This window comes from Glycine max, chromosome 12, assembly GCF_000004515.6.
Source record: "Glycine max cultivar Williams 82 chromosome 12, Glycine_max_v4.0, whole genome shotgun sequence".
NCBI classification, from domain to species: Eukaryota; Viridiplantae; Streptophyta; class Magnoliopsida; order Fabales; family Fabaceae; genus Glycine; species Glycine max.
In genome coordinates this window covers 7,843,215-7,864,641 of record NC_038248.2, presented here as the reverse complement: position 1 = coordinate 7,864,641, position 21,427 = coordinate 7,843,215, and the positions used below count along the sequence as shown (strand labels likewise).

General features: G+C 30.5%; 1 protein-coding gene across 2 annotated transcripts; it reads right to left on the bottom strand.

Annotated features, from left to right (window-relative positions):
- Window positions 1-374: 374 nt before the first annotated feature.
- On the bottom strand, window positions 375-6,043 carry LOC100786883 (BEL1-like homeodomain protein 1). 2 transcript variants are annotated; one of them, XM_006592294.4, is made up of 6 exons: window positions 5,686-6,043; window positions 5,249-5,331; window positions 4,131-5,154; window positions 2,610-2,980; window positions 2,079-2,139; window positions 375-1,663 (listed from the first exon to the last, which is right to left on the bottom strand). In XM_006592294.4, exons 3-6 carry the CDS (start codon window positions 5,103-5,105, stop codon window positions 845-847), a joined length of 2,226 nt encoding a protein of 741 aa, XP_006592357.1. In that variant the 5' UTR covers window positions 5,106-5,154; window positions 5,249-5,331; window positions 5,686-6,043; the 3' UTR covers window positions 375-844. The 2 variants fall into 2 exon arrangements, with proteins under 2 accessions (XP_006592357.1, XP_003540818.1); XM_003540770.5 differs by lacking the exon at window positions 5,686-6,043 and adding an exon at window positions 5,464-5,606.
- Between the last annotated feature and the right edge of the window lie 15,384 nt (window positions 6,044-21,427).

Here is a 21,427-nt window from a genome sequence, read left to right as displayed (position 1 = left end):
TACTCTTAAATGAATAATATATAGTATAGCGTATTTAATATCGTATGTATACTATTTAATTTTATTTCTTACGTATTTTTTTTATCTTTTTTTTGTATATATACATGTTCAAAATACTTTTAAAAATTGAATTGACAACAAACTTTATCTCAAAATTATTGTAAATCTGAACGTTTACTTTTGCTTACATACAATAGTCGGTTACATATAAAAAAAAATAGTACTAATTAGCATGATAATTCGTCCAGTTCCCATGCATATGATCTAATAAATTAATCATCCAAAATTTATGTACGTCCATGTGTCTTTCATGCACCCCCACCTACGTCCATGTATTAACCGCAAATGCAGATGCACGTACAGGAAACAAAAAGTACATGCAATGAATGAATAATTAATTTAACAAAGTAAGGCATATAACTCCAAATCCAATATATAATACATTACCTATCCAAACAAACCATTCAATTCCTTGTATTGTACCTAGCTACTTTTCAATACCATATACAATATACCTTCCCCAACTCAACTTGAATCCTTAAATTAAACTAATTCAGAACATGTAAATCTGAATTCCCTGCAAGTTCATAATCTTGAACCAGTTTCCATCTTTATACATGGAGCAAGTTACCATAAACTTCTCCATTTCTTTTATTTCTTTTTTTTTCCCCTCCTGTTGCTATTCTTCTGCTAAGTTAGTGTGTCGTAACACTCTGAACTGCATTGTGTTTTGTGGATATATAATATATTGCAACATCAGAAAAAGAAGAAAATAATTCAATTCTTTCGTGGGGTGTTCTTCATTGATTAATTATCCTAGCTAGCTAGTTAATTATCAATTCTTTTAAGCCACGAAATCCCGCAACAACTGCGCAGCAAACCTCTTTCTGTTTTGAATGTCAATGCTCTCATAACTGATACCTGAGTGAGAAGAAGGTGGGGTAGTGTTGATTGCACCACAAAACTCATCATTTTCACTGTTTCTCATTCCCAAGTGCATGTTCTGTGAGAGGAATCCATGTTGGGTTGTTCCTGAGAGGGAAAGGTTATTCTCAGTACTGTGTGGAAGTCCAAGAGTGAGAGAAACACCATTTCCATGGAACCTAGGAGCAAGTTGCTCTGTGACATGATGATGAAACCTTCCAATGTCTTCCATATTGGGAAATGCTCCAAAACCCCCACCATGGCTTTCAATGCCAAACTTTGTTGTTGTGTTGTTGTTCTGGCCTTCTCTAGTGATATTATTTGTTTCTCCATGATGATGAGGCTTCATTTCCATGTCCACTGAAAGAATGCTACCTGGAGAATTCTGATGCATCTCAGAAGTGCTTTTTGGCTTGTTTGGACTTTGCATGTCAGCAAGATGGAAACCAGATTGGAGTGAGTTGGAATTGGAGATCTCTGTTGGGGAAGTGGTTTGGTTGTTCTTGAAGCTTTCTGCCTTTGATTGGAGAATGTTAATCTGATCAAATCTCATTGCACCTGATTCTTGTGCAGCAGCATTAGCTTCTGACCATAACTCCTTGCTTGATTCATTTGATCCTTTTGTGTTGTTGTTATCCTGGGAGCTATTGTTTGGCTCTTGTTTTACCTCTTCCAAGTACATTTCTTCTACCATTGGCTTCCATAGCCGAACTCGGGCATTTATAAACCAGTTAGATACCTGTATATAATAAACTTATCAATGTCATAAACCTTCCATAACCATTCATAACTTCCATTTCTGAATATTGTCAAAGGACCGCAAAACTTATATACAATTCCTCAATTCTTTAGGTGTCGTTTGTTTTGTTATCTAATTGGAAATTGAGGTTCTATCTTAATAATTCACGTAATAAAGATTTGTATTAAAGGATTATACAAATTATCGAAGTGAAGCTCCAATTCTAATTGAAGAACAATACAAGCACCTAAAGAAGTGTATCTAATGTTTTTGCATTTATCTGAAGCATGAAAATTATTATCAACTCTCACCAATTCTTCCTCAATGAGATCCATTCGAAAATGGACTTTCAAATTGATGTGCAAATATAGCATATTAGTGTCACCCTTAAAGGTATATATGGAATGAAATATACCTGGCTCCGAGTAAGCCCAGTTTGTTTTGCAAGCATAACCTTATCGGAGTCCTTAGGATAGCTGCAGGCCACAATTAGAAACTCAAGTTGAGCCAAAAACAAAAAAATATAAACACACTTTGTAATGTTTTCTTTCTGTTACCTAAGATTTATTAGGATTTACCCGACTAAGTTATAACTTGGTATATGATGATATATAACTTCGTATGATTTAAATTTCAGTCAATAATACTGAAAGCTGGTATCTTACTAGAACATATAAAGGTTGATGAATCATCTTCAATACTATTATCTTGTATGGATAATTTTTTTTGTACACATGTTTAGATGAAGAAAATAAAATAAATTAAAAAAAATCATACGTTAAAATCATTCTTTGAGAAGTTTATAAGAGAGCTTATGCATAAATTAATGTTAACTTTAAAGAAAATTTAATTCATTTTATCTTTTATAAGTGTTTAATGAAAAGTTTATACAAAGATATATATATTCGAGCTAGTAGTAATTAGATGTTGGATATGAAATACTTACGGGTGCAAGAAATGTTCAAAAAGCCAAGCACGAAGGACAGAGACAGCACGTTCAGGCAAGCCTCTTTGGGGCCTCCAAGCGTTGTGTTGGATCATTCCAAGCTGTAATGCACGTTGTTGTCTCTGTTGATGATCAACATACCTTAGCCTCGAACCCTCTACCTTAACTCCCAGGCAATTATCTTCACCTAAGGTCTTGCTAGTTGTCTTGATTTGTGAAGAGATTGCATCTTTGAGACACCGAAATTGCTTTGAGATTGTCTTCAAGGCAAGGGCCGTGTAAGACTTTGCCGCACCAACACCCGCTGCTTGCTCAAACGATGTTAGCACAACTTGCATTTGGTGGTGATACTGTCTGTACCTTTGCTCCACCTAGCAAAGGTTAAGAACAAAACACATGTTAGTTAGAATAATAATCGCTATAGTTTATGATATGGTTTTGTAGATTGGATAAAGATGCATGAATACCCTATGTTATTTAAGACTTTGTGTGTGAGAGAGACGAAAAGAGTGTAAATACAAGCAGTGATATGATATGATCAAATCAAAGAGATAAAAGAAAAAAATATTATCAAATTGGTGTATCATTACACTGCTCCAGTTAGTTGATTGAAAGTGCTGAATGAATAAAAGAATAATACAAATATCTTAATATTATTTTAAATATTTCTTTCATATTTTCTTTTTTATTTTTCTTTTTATCACAACATAAATTCTATCATGTTTATATTTTTTTTCCACTCCGGATGTAATAGCACATTAGCTGGTTCAGGTAACATTTTTAAATAAAGAATGTTCTTGTGATGTGAGGGTAATTCGGTGAAATGACGTACTCTAGATGAAAAATAGGACCCATGTGTGTATTATTACTTTTTACGTTTTAACAGTTTTCCTATCTCTGTGAGAAATTGTATATTTTAATGTACAAAATTTGAATTAAAAAAAAAGAGATACGCAATAGGATGAATAATAATGAGGAAAAAAATATTTTGGAAATTGTTATAAAAATTTATTATAGCAATAGTAGAACACATCAATAATGGGTTCAGACTTTCAGATATAAACGGGAAACTGAATGGGCCCAAACCCAAATTATTCTCTGACATTCATCAGAGAGCGAATGTGACTTTTTTCTTACCAGTTTCCTTTTCCCTGAGATCAAATAATAATGAGAGACAATCCTGTCAATTTCACAGTCCCTCTTGCAATGTCACATTCTTTATTATTTTTCTCAGTCCAACAGTCAAAAGCTGAATCATACAAATTTTATTCAAGTACTGAATCAACGATGCCAGAACTGATGAATAAGTGACATAACATCACATAACCCACACCGCACCGCAAGGTAGCGATAACATACTCAAGTACAGTAGTACTTTCCACAAGATCAAAACCAATGCATTTGTAGAGTGCACGAAGAATCATAAATTCTTGGAAATCAATACCAAATCCCAAAGCATCATTAAGTGGGAAGTTTATCATTACGTGCATCTATATTTTATAAACATACTGTTAAATATACCTCATCGAGCATGGTCACAAGCTTGGACTTCTTCATCTGAAGCTCTTGTCTCTGTGCTGTGCTGAGTTCAACTCCTTGTTTGGCTCGATCATTATTCTCCCTTCCGCAGCTCGAACCATCGCCAACCCCAGAAGTGGATTCAATATTCCCTTTCATCTTCTCCTTCTTAGCCCCTTCCATAGATTCCTCCCCTTTGGAGATTCCCTTGCCCACATTCACAACTTCATCAAGAAGCTCCTGTGTTGCTTTCAAATACTTGGAACCCAAAGCAACACTATGCATACTAGAAACCCCGTTGTGCAAGCCCCTCATATCATCGCCGCCACCGCCACGGCTCGCCGGAGAAATAGCATGAATCTCCCCAGAGAGAGACCTATATGGTGTTTGTTGTGAAGATAGGCTCAGTGACAAATGATTAGGCCTGTGGAATCCAATCTGCGTCGACATGACACTGCTGGCAACACACCCCATGTTACTAGATGGGGTGTGTGTCGTTGCTGCCATGATATTCAACGCAGATTGATCAATTATGGAACCCCATAAGTTATAGTTACCACGAGATGCTGTCACCGTTGAGGTGGCGGCAGCACCACCGTGGAAGCTGGAGAATTCGTGTTGTCCGAGGAACGATGATCGAGCGGGGTCGGTGGCGGCAGCGTTGGATCCAAGGATGTTTGAAGAGGGAATGGTAACCCCAATCAGGTGATGTTGTTGTTGTTCACGGTGGTTGTTGTTGTTGTTGGGAGAAGGAGGTGGCGGCGCGTGGGAGAAGTTACCAAGGTTGAGCGCGTTGGTGGAAGTGGGACTAGTGTTACTAGTGTTGTTGTTGTTGGGATTGACGAGGAGCATGTTTTGCGTTGGGTGTTGTGCCGCGTCAGAGTACGGTACGTAGTTTGGATTCATAAGGTAAAGTGTCTGCAACCCTTCAGCGGAGGAAGGGATTTCTGAAGTGCTGCCATGAAAGTACGTCGCCATATCCACTCAAACAAAATTCTCCTTCTCGTAATATCCGTACGAGAAAAACCTGCTCCGATGATAATGATTTATAGCAATATATATGATTAGTCTTTCTTTCTCAAAAGTCCATGTAAAAAACGGGTCACGGAGACAAATCAAACCTTCTTTTTCTTTTCTGCTTGATTTTGTGTGTGATCTGATGAACACATCAATTAGCCCTTGATTGTTTTTTTAGCCACAGATCCTAAGAAACAAAAACAAAAGACACTCGTTTCAGTTAATGAATCCGATGAAATTACCTTGAAAGGAACACCCCAAATGAAAAATGAAACAAAAAACATGAAATATGAACACTTGCAAGAAAGAAAAAGAGAACCTTTAGGAGGAAGGAGGGAGGGAGGGAAGTGGTTGTTGAAGAGAGAGATATATAAAATACTTATACACAAGATATCTTATAAGAAATTAAGGAAGAAAAATGAATAAAATAAAGTACAAAAATCAATCGATGGCATCAAAAGGGTATATGTATACTATATCTATTATCTCGGCTGCGAAATGAATAAATTAAGGCAACCAATTTTTTTCATTGTGTCCGTACCATTCCTTATTAATGATTGGTAAAGGAAGATCGAGCTACGAGGTTGGGTTTCTTCTCACACACACACGAGGAAGAGATAGAGAAGAGAGAAGAAGGGTAGATAAAAGGGTGTTGTCTAGCTAGACAAAGTGTCTATCATCGCGGGGCATGAGAAGCAAAAGCTAGCCACCCTTTTGCTTTCAAAGGGGATTGGGGTTGGGGACTTTGTTGGAGTTTCCTGGCTTTGCTGTGTTGTGTTATGTGTGTCTGAGTATTCTCTCTGCATTTTCTCCAAGTGATTTTTTTGGGTACATAAATTTATGATATTTGGAAAAGACAGCTGGTGGATGAGTGATGAGTGATGAGTGATGAGTGATGTGAGATTAATATAATTGTAAAGTGTGGTCCGTTTTATAGTTCCTAATAATAATAATATCAAGAGAATTAATTAGTCTGCCTAATTAACTTGTATTTATGAACAATAATAGACAGCTCAAGCGTAATTTTCTTGTTTCGTTGTACACTCTCACGCCTTGTGTTAGCTATACCTCTCTGCATCTTATATTCTCCACAGTTTCTTTTCTCTTTTTTTTTTTCTGTTTGGTATGCATAAAAATTAATTAGCAGTCTTCATGTACGTATAAAGATCCACATAAAATTAACCACTCCTTGACCTTGTATAATTTATAAACCAAACACCCTCACCACCTTCCAGCACGCACTTGACCAAAAAAAGTTTACTTCACACAATCACGTTCTTGATGATGAAATTCTATATATATATATATATATATATATTTGGGAAGTGGAATATTAGATGGAAGACTTAAACAAAGAAAGTAGCAAGAGAAGGGATTGATCTTGATCGAAATCTGACCCTTGACTATTCGAACCTTAGGATAATTTCTGCCCTTTGGTTTCTATGCTACTTTTCCTTTTCACATTTATCCTTTTTCTAAAATTTGTAGTTTTAAGTCTATGTTCTTTTCCCCTTTTTTTCTCTTTATTTTGTGGTTGGAAACAAGAGTTGCAAGATAAAACAATATAATTAAAGACTAATAGGAAACATATAACCATGCTATACCCTGGCATGCAGTGACGGATCCATCTATTGGGTTGTGGAAGCTATTGTCTCCATAAGTTTTTTTATTTGTATATTTACAATAGAAAAAAATTGCCTCAATGCAAAAATAAGTTTACCCCATAAGATAATTTTTTTTTGCTGTTAAAATGAATGTGAAAAGTATAAGAATTAAAAAAAATATACTAGTTTTACTATTTTATCTTTTAAATTTTAAATTTTTAATGTTCCAACTCCTCTAATGGACATGCATCCACACATAGCTTAAGTATTTTGAATTTTTTTGTCATATTAATATTATATATTTTGTATAAACTTGTGATATTTTTTGTAAGATTATTATAAATTATTTTTGTTCCCACTAATTTTGTTTTTTGATACGTCACTGTATGTTGGCTTGTGTTTTTACTTTTAACCAAGTAATAACAAAAAGCACATAAAAAACAAGTTCATGTAACTAGTTTACGCATTATATAAAATAATTGTTTGTTTGAATATATTTAAATTTAAAATAAATAAATATTTTATATATAAATTATATTATAATTAAAATTTACAATTTCATTTAAAAAATTTGGAAATTCAATTCAGAATTAGAAATAAAAGAGAAAAATGATTAAGAAGATTGCAATATATAGATAAAGATAAAAGTAGGATAGTTTGAGATGGTTGAAAAATTAAAGAACATCTTGTACGTACAATTTCTTAAGTAGTATGTGAAATTCATATCCATAAGTGAAAAAGGAAAGAAAGAAAACATATGAAGTGGAGAGAGTGAGGGAAATAAAAATCTCAACTTCTATGTCATGTATTATAATTTATAATATAAGTATATTTTATTATTATTTTAGCATGTGCATTTAACATGATAAATATTTGTTTTTCTATATTTATATTTTAGATTTACCATAAACAATTTAAGTTGTTATAAGGTTCTTTTAAACTATTGACCATGTCTTTTAAAAAATTATTGAGATTCAGTTAAAAGAAGGAGATTGAAGATGATAGGTTAAAAATAATAAATGGTTAAGAAAATAAAGTATACAAATAAAGATAAAATAGTTTGAGATATTTGAAAATGCTTTTACTAATTATAGAAGTAGAGAAAATCCACATCAAAAGCAGAGGAAAAACATTTAAAAGACCTAATTGAGAGTGCGGAGAGAATGAGTCTTACTGTCCAAACTATTCTAATTTATAATATTATTAAATTATATTGAAATAATTCTTTTTTATTTATAGAAAAGAATCGAGCTATGGTACTAAAAAATTTGCAACAAAACTTATAAGCATTGTTCAATCAAGTTACACCCTTTGATAAATGCGTAAATCGATTATTAGTTTCTCATTTGGTGGATTTATGAATAGTGGAATTAATAGCTCAAGGTGTATACAACTACTAAGTGATGCTCGTGTTATGCACTATATATGTACAGACACCACTAAGGACTAAGCATGTGCCACAGAAATATGTAGATGGAAATTAATATTTGTAGAAACATATGAACTACAAAATTGTCCCCACAAAATGTCTGTGTCACTTAATGAACGATCACACACCAATGAATTCTTATCTTTGCTTGGATAGGTAATATAAAAAGCTGGTTTCAATTAATTAGGATGTGTTTAGGGCCACATTTACTTAATTGCTTTGTCGGTCTCTAAAATATTCAGCAACAAGTTAATTATCACGTGGATTTGTCATTTGAGCATGTGTAAACTCGATCTTTAAATACACTTATGTTATTTGAATAGTTTAAATCAGTGAAAATGGATTAGAGGTCTACAAACTAACTGAAACTTAATTTTCTTTTCTGTGTTAATTTCTTTTACCTTAATTAATTCCTACACCTTTAAAATAATTTAACTAGAACAACATGTGATTGGGATTATTAATTACAAATATAAGCAATATTAAACTTTATAATAATACAGGAAAAATATTACACAGTCATTTAAAAAAAATAGAATTATTAATTTTTGCTGTGGAATTGACATTAAGATGAACGTACGGTCTTTACCTGTTTAATTTATTTAAAACTTTAATTAATTTTAACTAAAACTGGTCTAGTTGCTTCGTTGTTGTTTTCTAATCCCTGTCTCCATGCGCCCTCGCCCCCGAAAATAAATAAATCTAGTCAAGTCTTTAATTAAGGTTCTATAAAATACTACTCCTTTCGTAATAGTCGTCTTTTATATAAATCAAGACAAAATAATAATAGTGTACAAAATTAATTTTATATTTTTATTAATTTATTTATAGATTTTATTATTCATCATTAATATTATAAGAAAGATAAATTTAACCAATGTTACATTGAAAAAGTTAAGATAACAAATATTTTAAGAAAATTGTTTTTCTTGCCTAATAAATATAATGGGATGAAGGTAGTAGTTAATTCAAACCTGTTTCACATTTGCCTCTCCCTCTTTTCTTTTTATGTCACTATTATTACCAAATCTAGTAGAATATTTTTATAATGGTGTTCCTTCGTGTGCTCTTTCTCAGATGATGGTGGGATGTATATGTAGAGTCACTCTGCGCTCAAGTGAGTAATCTAGAGGTAAAATAAGTATAAGAGTATAGGTTGAATTAAGAGTTAATTTACTTAAATTATGATTATCTCTTTTTATAAAAGTGAATTTGAATGATAAAATTTTAATTTTTCTTTTAAGATAATATAAATAGAAAAATATATGATTTTATTTCATCTTTTCTTTAATAATAAATAATATACCGTTTTAGAAGATATTTTTATCTTATTAATATTCTCTTAGCTTAATGAAATCTATCAGATTTTCTGGATTGAAAGTAACTTACTCCACCGGTCATTGGGTATGATAATTTTTTGAGTCCAAACAATACATGGTAATAATTGTAAGAATATATAAACCTTGGGCGTAGATATATTATTGTCACATTAATTAATATCAAATTCATTGGGAAAATATGACTCTATGCTTACATCACTGTCTAAATGACGCTAAAGCTAAATCATTACTAGTATTTGCGTTAAAAACTTTTTTTTTAAAAAGGGAATTTAGGTTAAAAACTTATTCAACCGTATCCAATACTTTTACATTGGAAAGTGACATCTAGAAAATCTGCAGTTGAATACGTCGAGTTCACATATTTTACGAAGAGATGTGAAAGTGAGTAAATCGGACTCTAATGAATTGACTCACTCACTATACGAGTCATTCAAAAAGCAACACCACGTTTGGAAGCAAATAAATATAGGCGGATAAATACTAAAGAAGATGGAGGCCGTTAGGGCAGGGGACTTGGAGATGTTCCTCCACTGTGAGAATCTCTATGCCATTAGGGATCGTTTAGTTTAAAGGAGGTGAGAAAATGAGAGGTATTTTAATATGGAAGGAGAGAGAAAGAGAAGGTACGAGAAAGATTTTGATTAGATATTAATATATTATGGTTATGTTTATTTGATCCTTTTATAATTGTTAATATGTAATTGTGGTTTTTTTATTTTTAAATTTGTAATTTTAATTTTTTCAATTTTTCAATTTATATAATTTTAATCTTGATGTGGTATTTTCATGTTCATGTAGATAAATAACAAAATATTTCAATGATGATGTGACATTAATGTCAATTAGTTAGTGATGTGGTAAAATAATTTTGTAAATATGATAGATAAGGACTAGAAAGTCCATTTTATTCTCCTTCACCAATTAACCCACTAAACCATTTTATATGTTTATTTATATATATATTAGTTACAATATGAGTTAGTTGTTTTTAAAATATATTTATAAACTTTAAAAAAATAGGGTAAAAAATATATTAAAGACAAAAGTGATTGTATGAAATCATATTAAATAATAAATTATACAATTATTTGTTAAATGTTTATTAAATATTTTCATTTTTATATTTATTGGATAAATTTATTATTTATCAACGAGATTAACATTAAATAAATATTATTAAAAACAATTAACTCATGCAGTAGTAATGTATATATAATATAGTGTTTATAATATAACTCAAGCAAATAGAAAGGTTTAGTGGTTTAGGTGATTAGGGAGAAAGAAATGGATTTGGATTCTAATCTCACCTCTATTATTTTTATAATATTTTAAAATCATAAACACAGTGAGGGATTAAAATTGTGTAATTTTAAAATTTTAAGGATTGGGATTATAAAATTGAAAATATAAAGAATAAAATTATGGATTAAGAGTTATACCAAGACATTACAATTTAACTTAATTTTAAATTTCAAAACATAAATAGAGATATTTTCATCATTTCAATTGAAATAATTTAAATCTCCCCCCTTCCCCTCCAAATCTCCCAAATATTGGAGAAGAACAAACATTAAATGATTAGGAATTTTGCTTCGCTCTATCTTCCTCTCCTAAAACTTGAAACGAACAACCATAGTTTCAAAAATCTCTCCCTTCCCATGCTCTCTTCCATTTTCCTCCAACAAAACATTATGTTAGAGTTTATAGTTTTTAATTCATTGAATGAGATTATTTTTCTTTTTCATTTTTCTTGTTCTCTTTAACTCTATAGATTTAACATCATCTTTTTTCCTAACCACCATTGTATGGCCATCATTGAAGATGATTTCTAGTGGTGACATTTCATTTTTTTCCCCTATCATTTTCTTTCTCTATTATTTTTTTGTCATTCTCCTTCCCTCCAACCATTGTGTACCGCCATGGAAAGCAATTTCCTGCAATCAATAACCACTTGCATCAAAACAATTGGATTGAGATTTAAAGTTGAAACAAAGCCTCGAGGGATATTTGAATTGGCAGGATCCAAAGTGGATATCAATTGCACTAACAAACAGACATTGTTGTTCATGAAAAACTCATTATCTTCATCAACATTGTGTAGCACCAATGCACCATTTCTCCCTCGTCACCACAAAACTTGTGTTGCACCGCTATCTCTCTTGCAACATGGCCATTATCACTTTCCTCCACTGAAATGGTGCCCTTTGTAACTCCTGTGAGAGTCGACATATCGGTGATTCAAACTCTATGATACCTTACATAGTGACACTTCACTCAACTTCGTAGTTGGTCGAAATCCTTTGTAGGTATCCCTTTGTGAGACATTGACAACCAGTTCGGATACCACTTGTTATGTTCAACTGCTTTTAGAACGATTTATTGTCCCTACAAACCAACACAAGATTTTCCAATATGCTTTGTTTTAACTCTTATGTTTCCTAAAAAGCTTCTCAAAAGGTCGCTCATGTCATAATTACTCCAAGTCAAACATGCTTAAATGTGGAATTCTTAATTGACCAGCTATTGAAGAATAGATGCATCTTATTGGTATAACTAGTACTAATTAATTCCTTTAGGTCATTTTTAATTGTAAAATCTCATGCCTACACAACCTTTGAATGTCTCTCATTTTCATGTGTATTCAATTCATTCATGTGTCCTACCCACTAGAAACCTACCAAGAACCACTTCTTGTTCGGGCCTCATCTCTTTTGCACTGGCAATATTTCCTTACCCTTATTAGTTCTTTCAATGTTACATGTCTACCAGCTTCTGGTTGGTTCGTCCTTGAACCACATTGTATCGAGAGAGAGACCTACTCTGATATAACTTCTAACTCTCTTGATAGTTGACATCTTGACAACTCATACTTTATGACACTTCACATAATGACATTTCACTCAACTTTCTTGTTGGTCAGAACCTTCTTTCGGTAAGAATTCTTTGTAGGTAACCTTTTTTGAGATATCTACAACCAGCTTTTACGCCACTTGGAATGCCCAACTACTTTTAGGATCAATAATTGTCCCCAAAAACTAACATAAGACTTTTCAACGTATTTTTTTCTCACCTACACACTTCCCGGAAAACTTCTTAGTAGGTTACACATTCTATAATTGTTTTAACCAAGCACGCTTAACTATGAAGTTTTTAAGTGATAAAGTACAAAAAAGTAGATGCATTTTGTTAGTATAGGTAATTTTAATTAGTTCCTTTAAGTCATTCTTAATTATATAGCCTCATACTTACAAAGCCTCTAGATCCCTTTCTTTTTGGTGTGTATTTGATTCATTCATGTATCTCTCTCGTTGGATGTCTACCAGAAGTTGTTCCTTACTTTTGTCTCATCTATTTTTGCATCAATGATCACTCTCTACCTTCATCAACGCCCGAGATGTTACAGTGTCTATGGTACTACTGAAGGGTTGTCAAAAGCAGCAATATCAAACTTGAAGTCACATTTGAGCCAAAATTATATCCATTATTTATCATGTGCAGTCTCAATAGCTAAAATTAGTCCATACAATTTAACCTCAAAAGCATTCTTGGTGCCAAGATAAATGGAAAAGGTTCACAACAAAAAAAACCCATCTTGTCTCTAAACAAACCTCTACAAGTTGTATCACCAAGGCATCCCCTTGTTGATCTTTTTGTATTACACTTTACCCAACTTGGCAAAGGAGGATGCCAGGTAACCTTCTTGATATGAGGTGCCTTAGAAGCATGGCAGGTAACTATAGTTTTTATTTGTTCAACATTTTCTTCGTACAAAAAAACTAGTTTAAAGATCAAAATTAAAATTATTCAAATATCTTACAATTAAACTAATCAAGATTATTCAATTTAAAAAATAAATTTAAATTTAAAAAACTTCAATCTCTTAGACCCAAACAAAAGTTAATAAACTAAAATAATTCAATTTCATAAGTCTAAACAAAAGTTAATAAGGTACAATACTTTAGTCTCATAAGTTAAAATAAAATCATTTAAATAAGATCATTGAAATAATTTTTTTATAATGGATATATATCGGGTACCCATAAAGTGGGTACCTTGATATATGTCCAACTCTTTTTATTAATAGGTAACATATATATATATATATATATATATATATATATATATATATATATATATATATATATATATATATTTAAATTATTTATGCGTACACATTTAACTATTTTTGTTCTTTTTGTTACGGGTTTTATCCACAAATACCCATGACTATGAATATTTTTTCTATTCCTAGTGATGATGAGCCCAATGAGGTTATGTTGATTGTGGTGCTTTCAACTTGCTCTCAAAAGGGTGACCCTTGGATAAAGAAACACATTCATGAAATTATGGAAAGGGAGAATGCGGGGTGGGGTTTGAGTTGATTTTGGCATTTTCTTTTTTTGCTTTACTAAGAAATTGTATTTTAAAATGTAATTTAAAAATCAAATTTGGTGGTTAAAGATCACTGCAAATTATGCTTTTGAAATTCCATCGTCTGTGCATACTAATGACCTTTATGGAGAATAACTAAAAAGAGTGATTTTGAAATCCAGAGACTAAAAAAGCATTTAAATTGTGAGTAATAAACAAAAGTAACCCAAATTTGAGGAAAAAAACATATTTAGCCTAATAATTTTAAGAGGTTATTGTTCCAAAGACAGGAGAATCTAAGAATTGTTATGTAGTGTAAATAACCACTATAAATCCTCAAAGTTAATTTGATGAACCTTTGGTGTAACTTAATATCTAATTTGTACTCCACGATTAATTACACGAAGGTGTATCTGAATTGTGCACTCTAGATTAAAACACATTAAACTCTCATGGACAATGCCTAAAATAACACAAGTAGAAGAAAAAAGATAGAGAGAAAGGTTAAAAATTAAAAAATTATTTTTTTATATTTCGATGTTTAAACTTCTCATCCTCATATATAAGTTTTTCACATTTATGTGATTATTAACTAATTTTATGTTGACTCAATATGTATAATTGCATAAATCACTAAACATGTCGAAAATTATAAATTTAGATGATACAATTATATATAAGTGTTTATGAGTAAAAATTGGTTAATGATAACATATATAACTACTTAAGAAAATATTATCTTTCAATTTTAACCATTTAATTTTATTTTTTTTGTTGAGATCACATGAATATTTGACATGAGACAATTATAAACAGTGAATTTTTTTAAAAAGATTTAATAAATTGCATACTAAGATCACTAGTTAAAATTAGAATAATTTCGTATAAATTATTCTCACGCAATTCCGTGATATAAATGTAATAAAATTAGAATAAATTATTTTTTGATATTACAGAATTGTGACCTGAAAATGGCATTCTCCTTATATGTCTAAATAACTGCTATCCAAATTAATAAACATCAGCGTAGTTCATGTCAATTTCTATTTTGTTCTTATTTTAGGAATAAAGTATATATTCTTGTTTCCATATCATAGGATTCAACCCTTCTCCTCGTCTCAAACACACTGTAAACTTCCCATAATTAAATTGGATAAAAATAAAAGGGTTAAATATATTTTTACTACTCCAAATTAAAATACACCAAATTTGAATTTAATTAGTCATTAATTTGAAGAAAAAAAAATTACATTTGATCTCCCAAATTTTAGAAATACTAAATTTTAATAATTTTCTTTACTCTATTTTCTTCTATAGTTAAATATGACTACGTGGTCATCCGAATCAACAATTTTGAAGTGATTTGGCATAACATGTAACTAATTAAAAAACAATTAAATTAACTAATTAAAAAATTTAAAATAAAAGAATTAGAAAAACAAGTAAAAGAAAGTAATAAAAATAAAAAGTTGGAGAAGACAGTATTCCTCTGATAGATTTGTTCTATTCAAAGCCAATGCAACTAATTCGGCTCATGATCATCATCATTGACTTTGCTCATTGCATTGTTTCCTACTACCTCTTAAGATAGTTAAGAAAAGGACTAAAATTTAATTATTTTTAAAATTCTAGGGGATGAAATATAAAGATTTTTTTTCAATGAACTGAAATCAAATCTAGTATAGGACAAAAGCATATTTAACTCAAAATAAATTAACAGAACTGTAGAACATATAAGGGCATGATTCAATGCTTTAACTGATCCACGAAAACTAAAACGCAACTACGTACGCAAGTTGATGTCTTGAACTCGAATTGGTTGGCGACAGGTGTGGTTTCACTTTACAAGTATTCAACATGGTTAACATCGCTTTTAATTATCGAATATCTAATCAAGAAGCCACTTAACATGGAATCTATTAGTAATTATTAAAGAGAGGATTAAGGAAGATGATTGAAACGAGATACTTGAAGTTCTGCTGTCGCATAATTTAACCTTTGAACTTTCAATTTTTGATGCCCATGATGGGCACAAGGTACCTTTGTCACTTTCCCCTCGTTAGATAAAATTTAACCCATCACTCTCCGTGACGTTAATTTTGCACCACCCGACCACATAAATAAATTTATGAGTATGATTTAATTGTCATTAGTGGTTAAGCAATGCAATTATGATATTTGTACTACAACTTCTCCAGTTGTACGTTTCATTGACAAACTACACTCTTGTGTTTTAATGTTGCGTGTGTGTATATATATATATGTGTGTGTTATTATATTGCAGTCAAAAAAGGTGTAAGTGCTATTAAGACAATTTTTTATTTTAGTTGAATTTTCTTTAATTAAAAGTTAAAAAGAGCGTCACTTTGAACTTTAAAATCGTAGCACTTTAATCATTGAAATATTTCTTTATTACTAGGTTCTACCGGAGTTAGACAAACATGTAAGATGGATATCAATTATTTGTTCTGGTCTAATTAAGGAAGTCTAGCCGCTAACAAGTAATAAAGGAGAATTTAACACTTAAAATATACTTATATACAACTTTGTCTCCCTATTTCATTAAATTTATAATTTTAATTTTTCTATTTTAAAAAAAAAATATTTAATTTCCTCTATTTAAAAAAAAATCATAATTTTAGATTGAACTTATTGGTTTGCTTGACGGTTACTATTAGTTAGATATATAGAATTACAATGAGGTGTTTCTATACATTTTTAGAATAATCATATCTTCACATTGGATAGATCCATTATGTGTATTGTATTTGTATATCATAAATTTTTACTATAAAATATTTGATGCCTACATAATTATGGGATAAATTTTATTTTTATAGTTAACATCGAGTCATGTAATTCTATCTCAATCCCTTTGTGTTTGAATGATGGTGACAATGACAATAACAATAATAATATCAAACAGTGGTGATAATATTAATAGTGATATTGATGATGGTGTCATTCTCATCGGTAGTAATGATTTGAAATTGGTAATTGAAATGTTAGTGATGACAATGTTAATTATGATCATTCATAATGGTGATGATGACATTAAAAGTGGTTGTGCATGGTATTAATTAATGGTGGTGCCAATAGTATGGTAGTATTAATTGGTAGTGGTAATGATCACCAAAGGAAGAAGGATTGTTGTCAAATAAAGAGTGTTTTTTCAAATCAAATTCATATTTTTTTTTAAATTTTGAAAATGAATGTAAAAATATTTAAAAATTACATTAAAAATTATTTCATCTTCATTTTTGTCAAATACATTTATTTTGAGAATAAAAAAACTTGTAATGCAACTACCCAAGCGGATCCTAAGAAACTGTATCTATGTTTTGTCCATCTATTAAAGATAAAATTCTGATGTAGTTAGCATGTATTACTAAGATAAAATTTTAATTTTAATTAAAAAATAATTATATAAATATTTAGTTATAGAAAACCAAAAGAATCCTCCATAAAAAAATAAGCTTGCTTAAATAAACAACAAAACTCTCTTCCCAATATTAAAAAAATACTTAAATACTTATACCACCTAAATTTTGTCTTATGTTTAATTTATTATCTTTTAGATAAGGAGTAAGATATCTTTATATATTACAACCTTCGGTTATATAGAACTTCTTTAACTATTTCCCCGGAATTAAGACATTTAGTTAATTATTTGTATATTTTTAGAATTACTCACCGAATTCGTTAACATTCTTTTAAATCTCATTTATGTGTGTGTGATCAAGGTAGTAATTTCTTAGACGTCTCTCTTTAATGTAAGAGGATGAAATAAATACTCTAACCACTTAAGTGGAGACATTAATTGGATAAAATTAGTTTTTTTAAATAAAAAAAATCATACATATAGATATAGGCATCCACAAAGGTAGTAGAACATAAGGAAAATAAGAGTTCAAATAAATTAATTAATTTGATTTGTGAAGACTAATTTGAATAAATGTGAATTTGAGAGTTCTAAATAAAATCAAATTAGCAGAGAAATACAAATTTACTTTGTTTCAACAATAAAAGACTTAATTATCTTCATGCAAAATTAAAATTACGTATAGCTTGATTAAAAAAAAATAAAAAATACATTAAATCCAAAAAGATTAAAGTGGTGATTTAGAATAAGCAGTGCTTATCCAACCAAGCAACAGTGACGTTCTGCATGGTGGCGGAAATAATGATTGTATTATTGGTCCACAAAAGGGGTGTACCTCCCAAGTCAATAATAAAAAACATCTGGATGTCTGCAAAAGGTTACATTATTATTATTATTATTATTATTATTATTATTATTATTATTATTATTATTATTATTATTATCCCATCCCTTCCTTTCGTTGATCTATTACTATTACTATTACTCCTACAGTGAAGGTGACCCATCGCATATATATAGAGGTATACTTAACCCTAATTAAGCCACTCTCCCACACCATATATGCTGCTCTTATCAAAATGAATATTCAACTGTGATCATTGACTAGTAGGAGTAGTTTCTATTTAATAGATCCCTATTTATTACCACTTTTCTAAATTGGAAAGTACTGCGTGCCTCCAATCAAATTTGGTATGGTAAACCAACATGTAAGTTCAAAAAGTGATGCCGAAATGTAATTGAGTTAGGACCAAAGAGAATATTTAAGAGCATTTCCTCTCACACTCATAAATGTATTTGCTATGAATATGGTGTGGTATGAGTGTAGAACTAGCTAGTGTTTGGTAACTTTTTTACTTAAGAATATGATTAGAAGTTTAATCTCTTAGTTCGTATGTATGTAAAAAAAAATATTTCAATTTATTAGTTTTAACAATTGAAACATATCTTTGATTTAATAAAAAAAATAAAAGTATTTATTGATTGAATAACACCAGCAAGTTTAAATTTTTATTTTATTATAAATTTGATCTAAATTAAACTCTTTTCTATATTGATGTTTTAAAACCGATTCAATCTAATAATTGTTTTGATCTTTTGAACTCGTATTCAAATTATGCATGAAGAAAATATATTTTATTCAAACATAGTTATCCAAATCGATCCTAACTCCACATTCCCATTTAATAATAATTATATATATATAGACACACACACTCAAATATGCAGTCGCACGCCATTGGACCACAGAGGTACTGAGTTAGTTGTTCGCTTGGCTCATTCATGAGCTAAAAATTGTGGGTCTAAGTCTGTGGCTGTAAGCATCAATGTCATAAAGCCATAATGTGAATCCCAAGCGCCTCTAAAGTCTAAACCCACATTTTCTTCTTGTTGTTCTTTTTAACTGTATATTTATCCCTTCCCATAGATAATTTTAGTCTGAGGTAGATAAAATTGCTATCAATAATAAAATTCTTTTTGAATAAATATAAGATAAATATTAATTAATATTTTAAGAACATTGTTCAAAAAACTTAAAATATAAATATTTTTATTAGGAGACAAAATTTTATGTTGTTTATAATCTTTTTTATATTTTTTTGATTTATTAATAAATATTTTAAGGATACTGATTAACAAGGTTCTAAATGTAATTATGTGTCACCCCTTATTGGAACTCCCTCCAGAAAACCAAAAGGAAAGCGTCCACTTACAAAATAAAAGTCCCTTGTTTGTGGGCGTGGCCACCATCCAAAATACAGCAACTATTGCACGAGTAAATCATGCCTCCCTCATCACGTTCTTCTTCTTTTCAAAAACCATTAACGTACATACATAACCTAATTAGTGCCAATACCACCACCACTACTACACAGTACACCCCCATAAGCTTGTCCTCACGTCGTTGTATTAATGAAGCAACGCGTGAGAATCAACTAATTTACCGAGTAATGCGGCTGTGGTCGTAGGTAGCGGGGCCATGCATGTATATAGCTTCTCCATTATTGAACTCCGAATTAATGTTCTCGGTTGATAAACACAAGAAATTACACCCAATAGTTTTCTGAAAGAACACGCATAATATTTGTGAGAAAAGTTCAGTGCAAGAAAGAATAAAATAGGTTGCCCTAGCTAGCTCCTTAATTGTAGTCCTTGAATTGACCTAAGCACCTAACTATAACTATAGCCATATGCATGTTGTCTATAATTATATCAAAATGTCCTTGCTGGGCGTGTATCTACAAGTCTACACTTTCCTGATTATTGCATTCAAGTGGAGGTAGCTTTTGCTGCAATAATCAACATTTTTAGGATACTGATTAAAAAATTTAAAAACTAATTAATTTTTATTAAAATATTATCAATTTATTACACCATGATTTTTAATATATTTTTTGGAACATATTATATATATTTTCTCCAAAAAATAATCTTGTTCAAATTAAATAAAATTATTATTAACAAAAAAAAATATTCTTTGAATATTAAATATGTTTGTAAATCGACGATTTAAATATGAAATCTCTAATTAAAATAGATTAATCCTGTGACAAATAATTCATGTATTTGGTGTTTAATATACTTTAAAATGAAATGTTTTTATTATAAACTCCTTAATTACTTAAGAGACATTATTTGGCAAGACCCAAAAATCATGTATGAAATGGATAAAAAGTGTAAAGAGAATTCGGGAATTAGGATTATATCTGTCTGGAAAATTCGTACCTTTTGGGGGAAGTCACATAAATGTACGTACGTTGGTTCCAAAACAGTGAAATTAGATGCATGAAGCGAAAACTGGTATGGTAGTCATGCCTCGCTGCTTTTCGTCGACGCCGTTTATTCTTCAAAGTCAAATTGTCTTTTCAGAAAGTGTGTAAGATATATACAATTAGGTCTAAAGTTGGAAAGCTACAGTGTACTATGTAATTATTAATGGCATGATGCTGAACTATGACGGTAACTCATCATAGTAGTCGTTTTTTGCTTTCACCAAAAATCCCTTTTGCAGTCTCACCAAAAAATTACTCTTTTGCCGCTGGCAATGGCATACGAATCCAATGGATTTCATGGAAACTTCACAAGGTTTATGTCTTTTTTTTATTGAAAATATTCATTATTAATTTATTAATTGAAAGAATTCAAATTTATTATTTTTTTTTCAACTATCAAGTCAATTTTATAACTCTTATCAGAAATTATCATATGTCTCTATGTGGAAAAAGAAATAATAATTCAGAATGAATCTTGACTTAAATTGGGTTGTGAATCTTTAGAAAATAAGAATGCGTTTGAATATGTCATTGTATCTAGGTAAAAAAAATTATACTTTTCAAAACAAAAATGTCAAAGTAAGTATGATGTAGATTTGGCTTAAACGATGGTTCGTGTTGGGATTCAGTGACTTTCCAAACACACTTTAAATAATACATCTATTTTAGTTAATGTTTGAAACCAATTTAATAATGTTGATCAAATATTCCTCCACCGTATCTAACATAAAAAATATACAGAAGTTGTTTATAATAGTATGTATCGGAGATGGATTTGTTTCAAAACGAACATGCTTAGTTGAAACTAGAAATGTCAATTGCGCAAGCATATGTGTCAGGCAAAGCAAAATTGTCACGTCTTAGACTGCAAAATTAGAAATAATA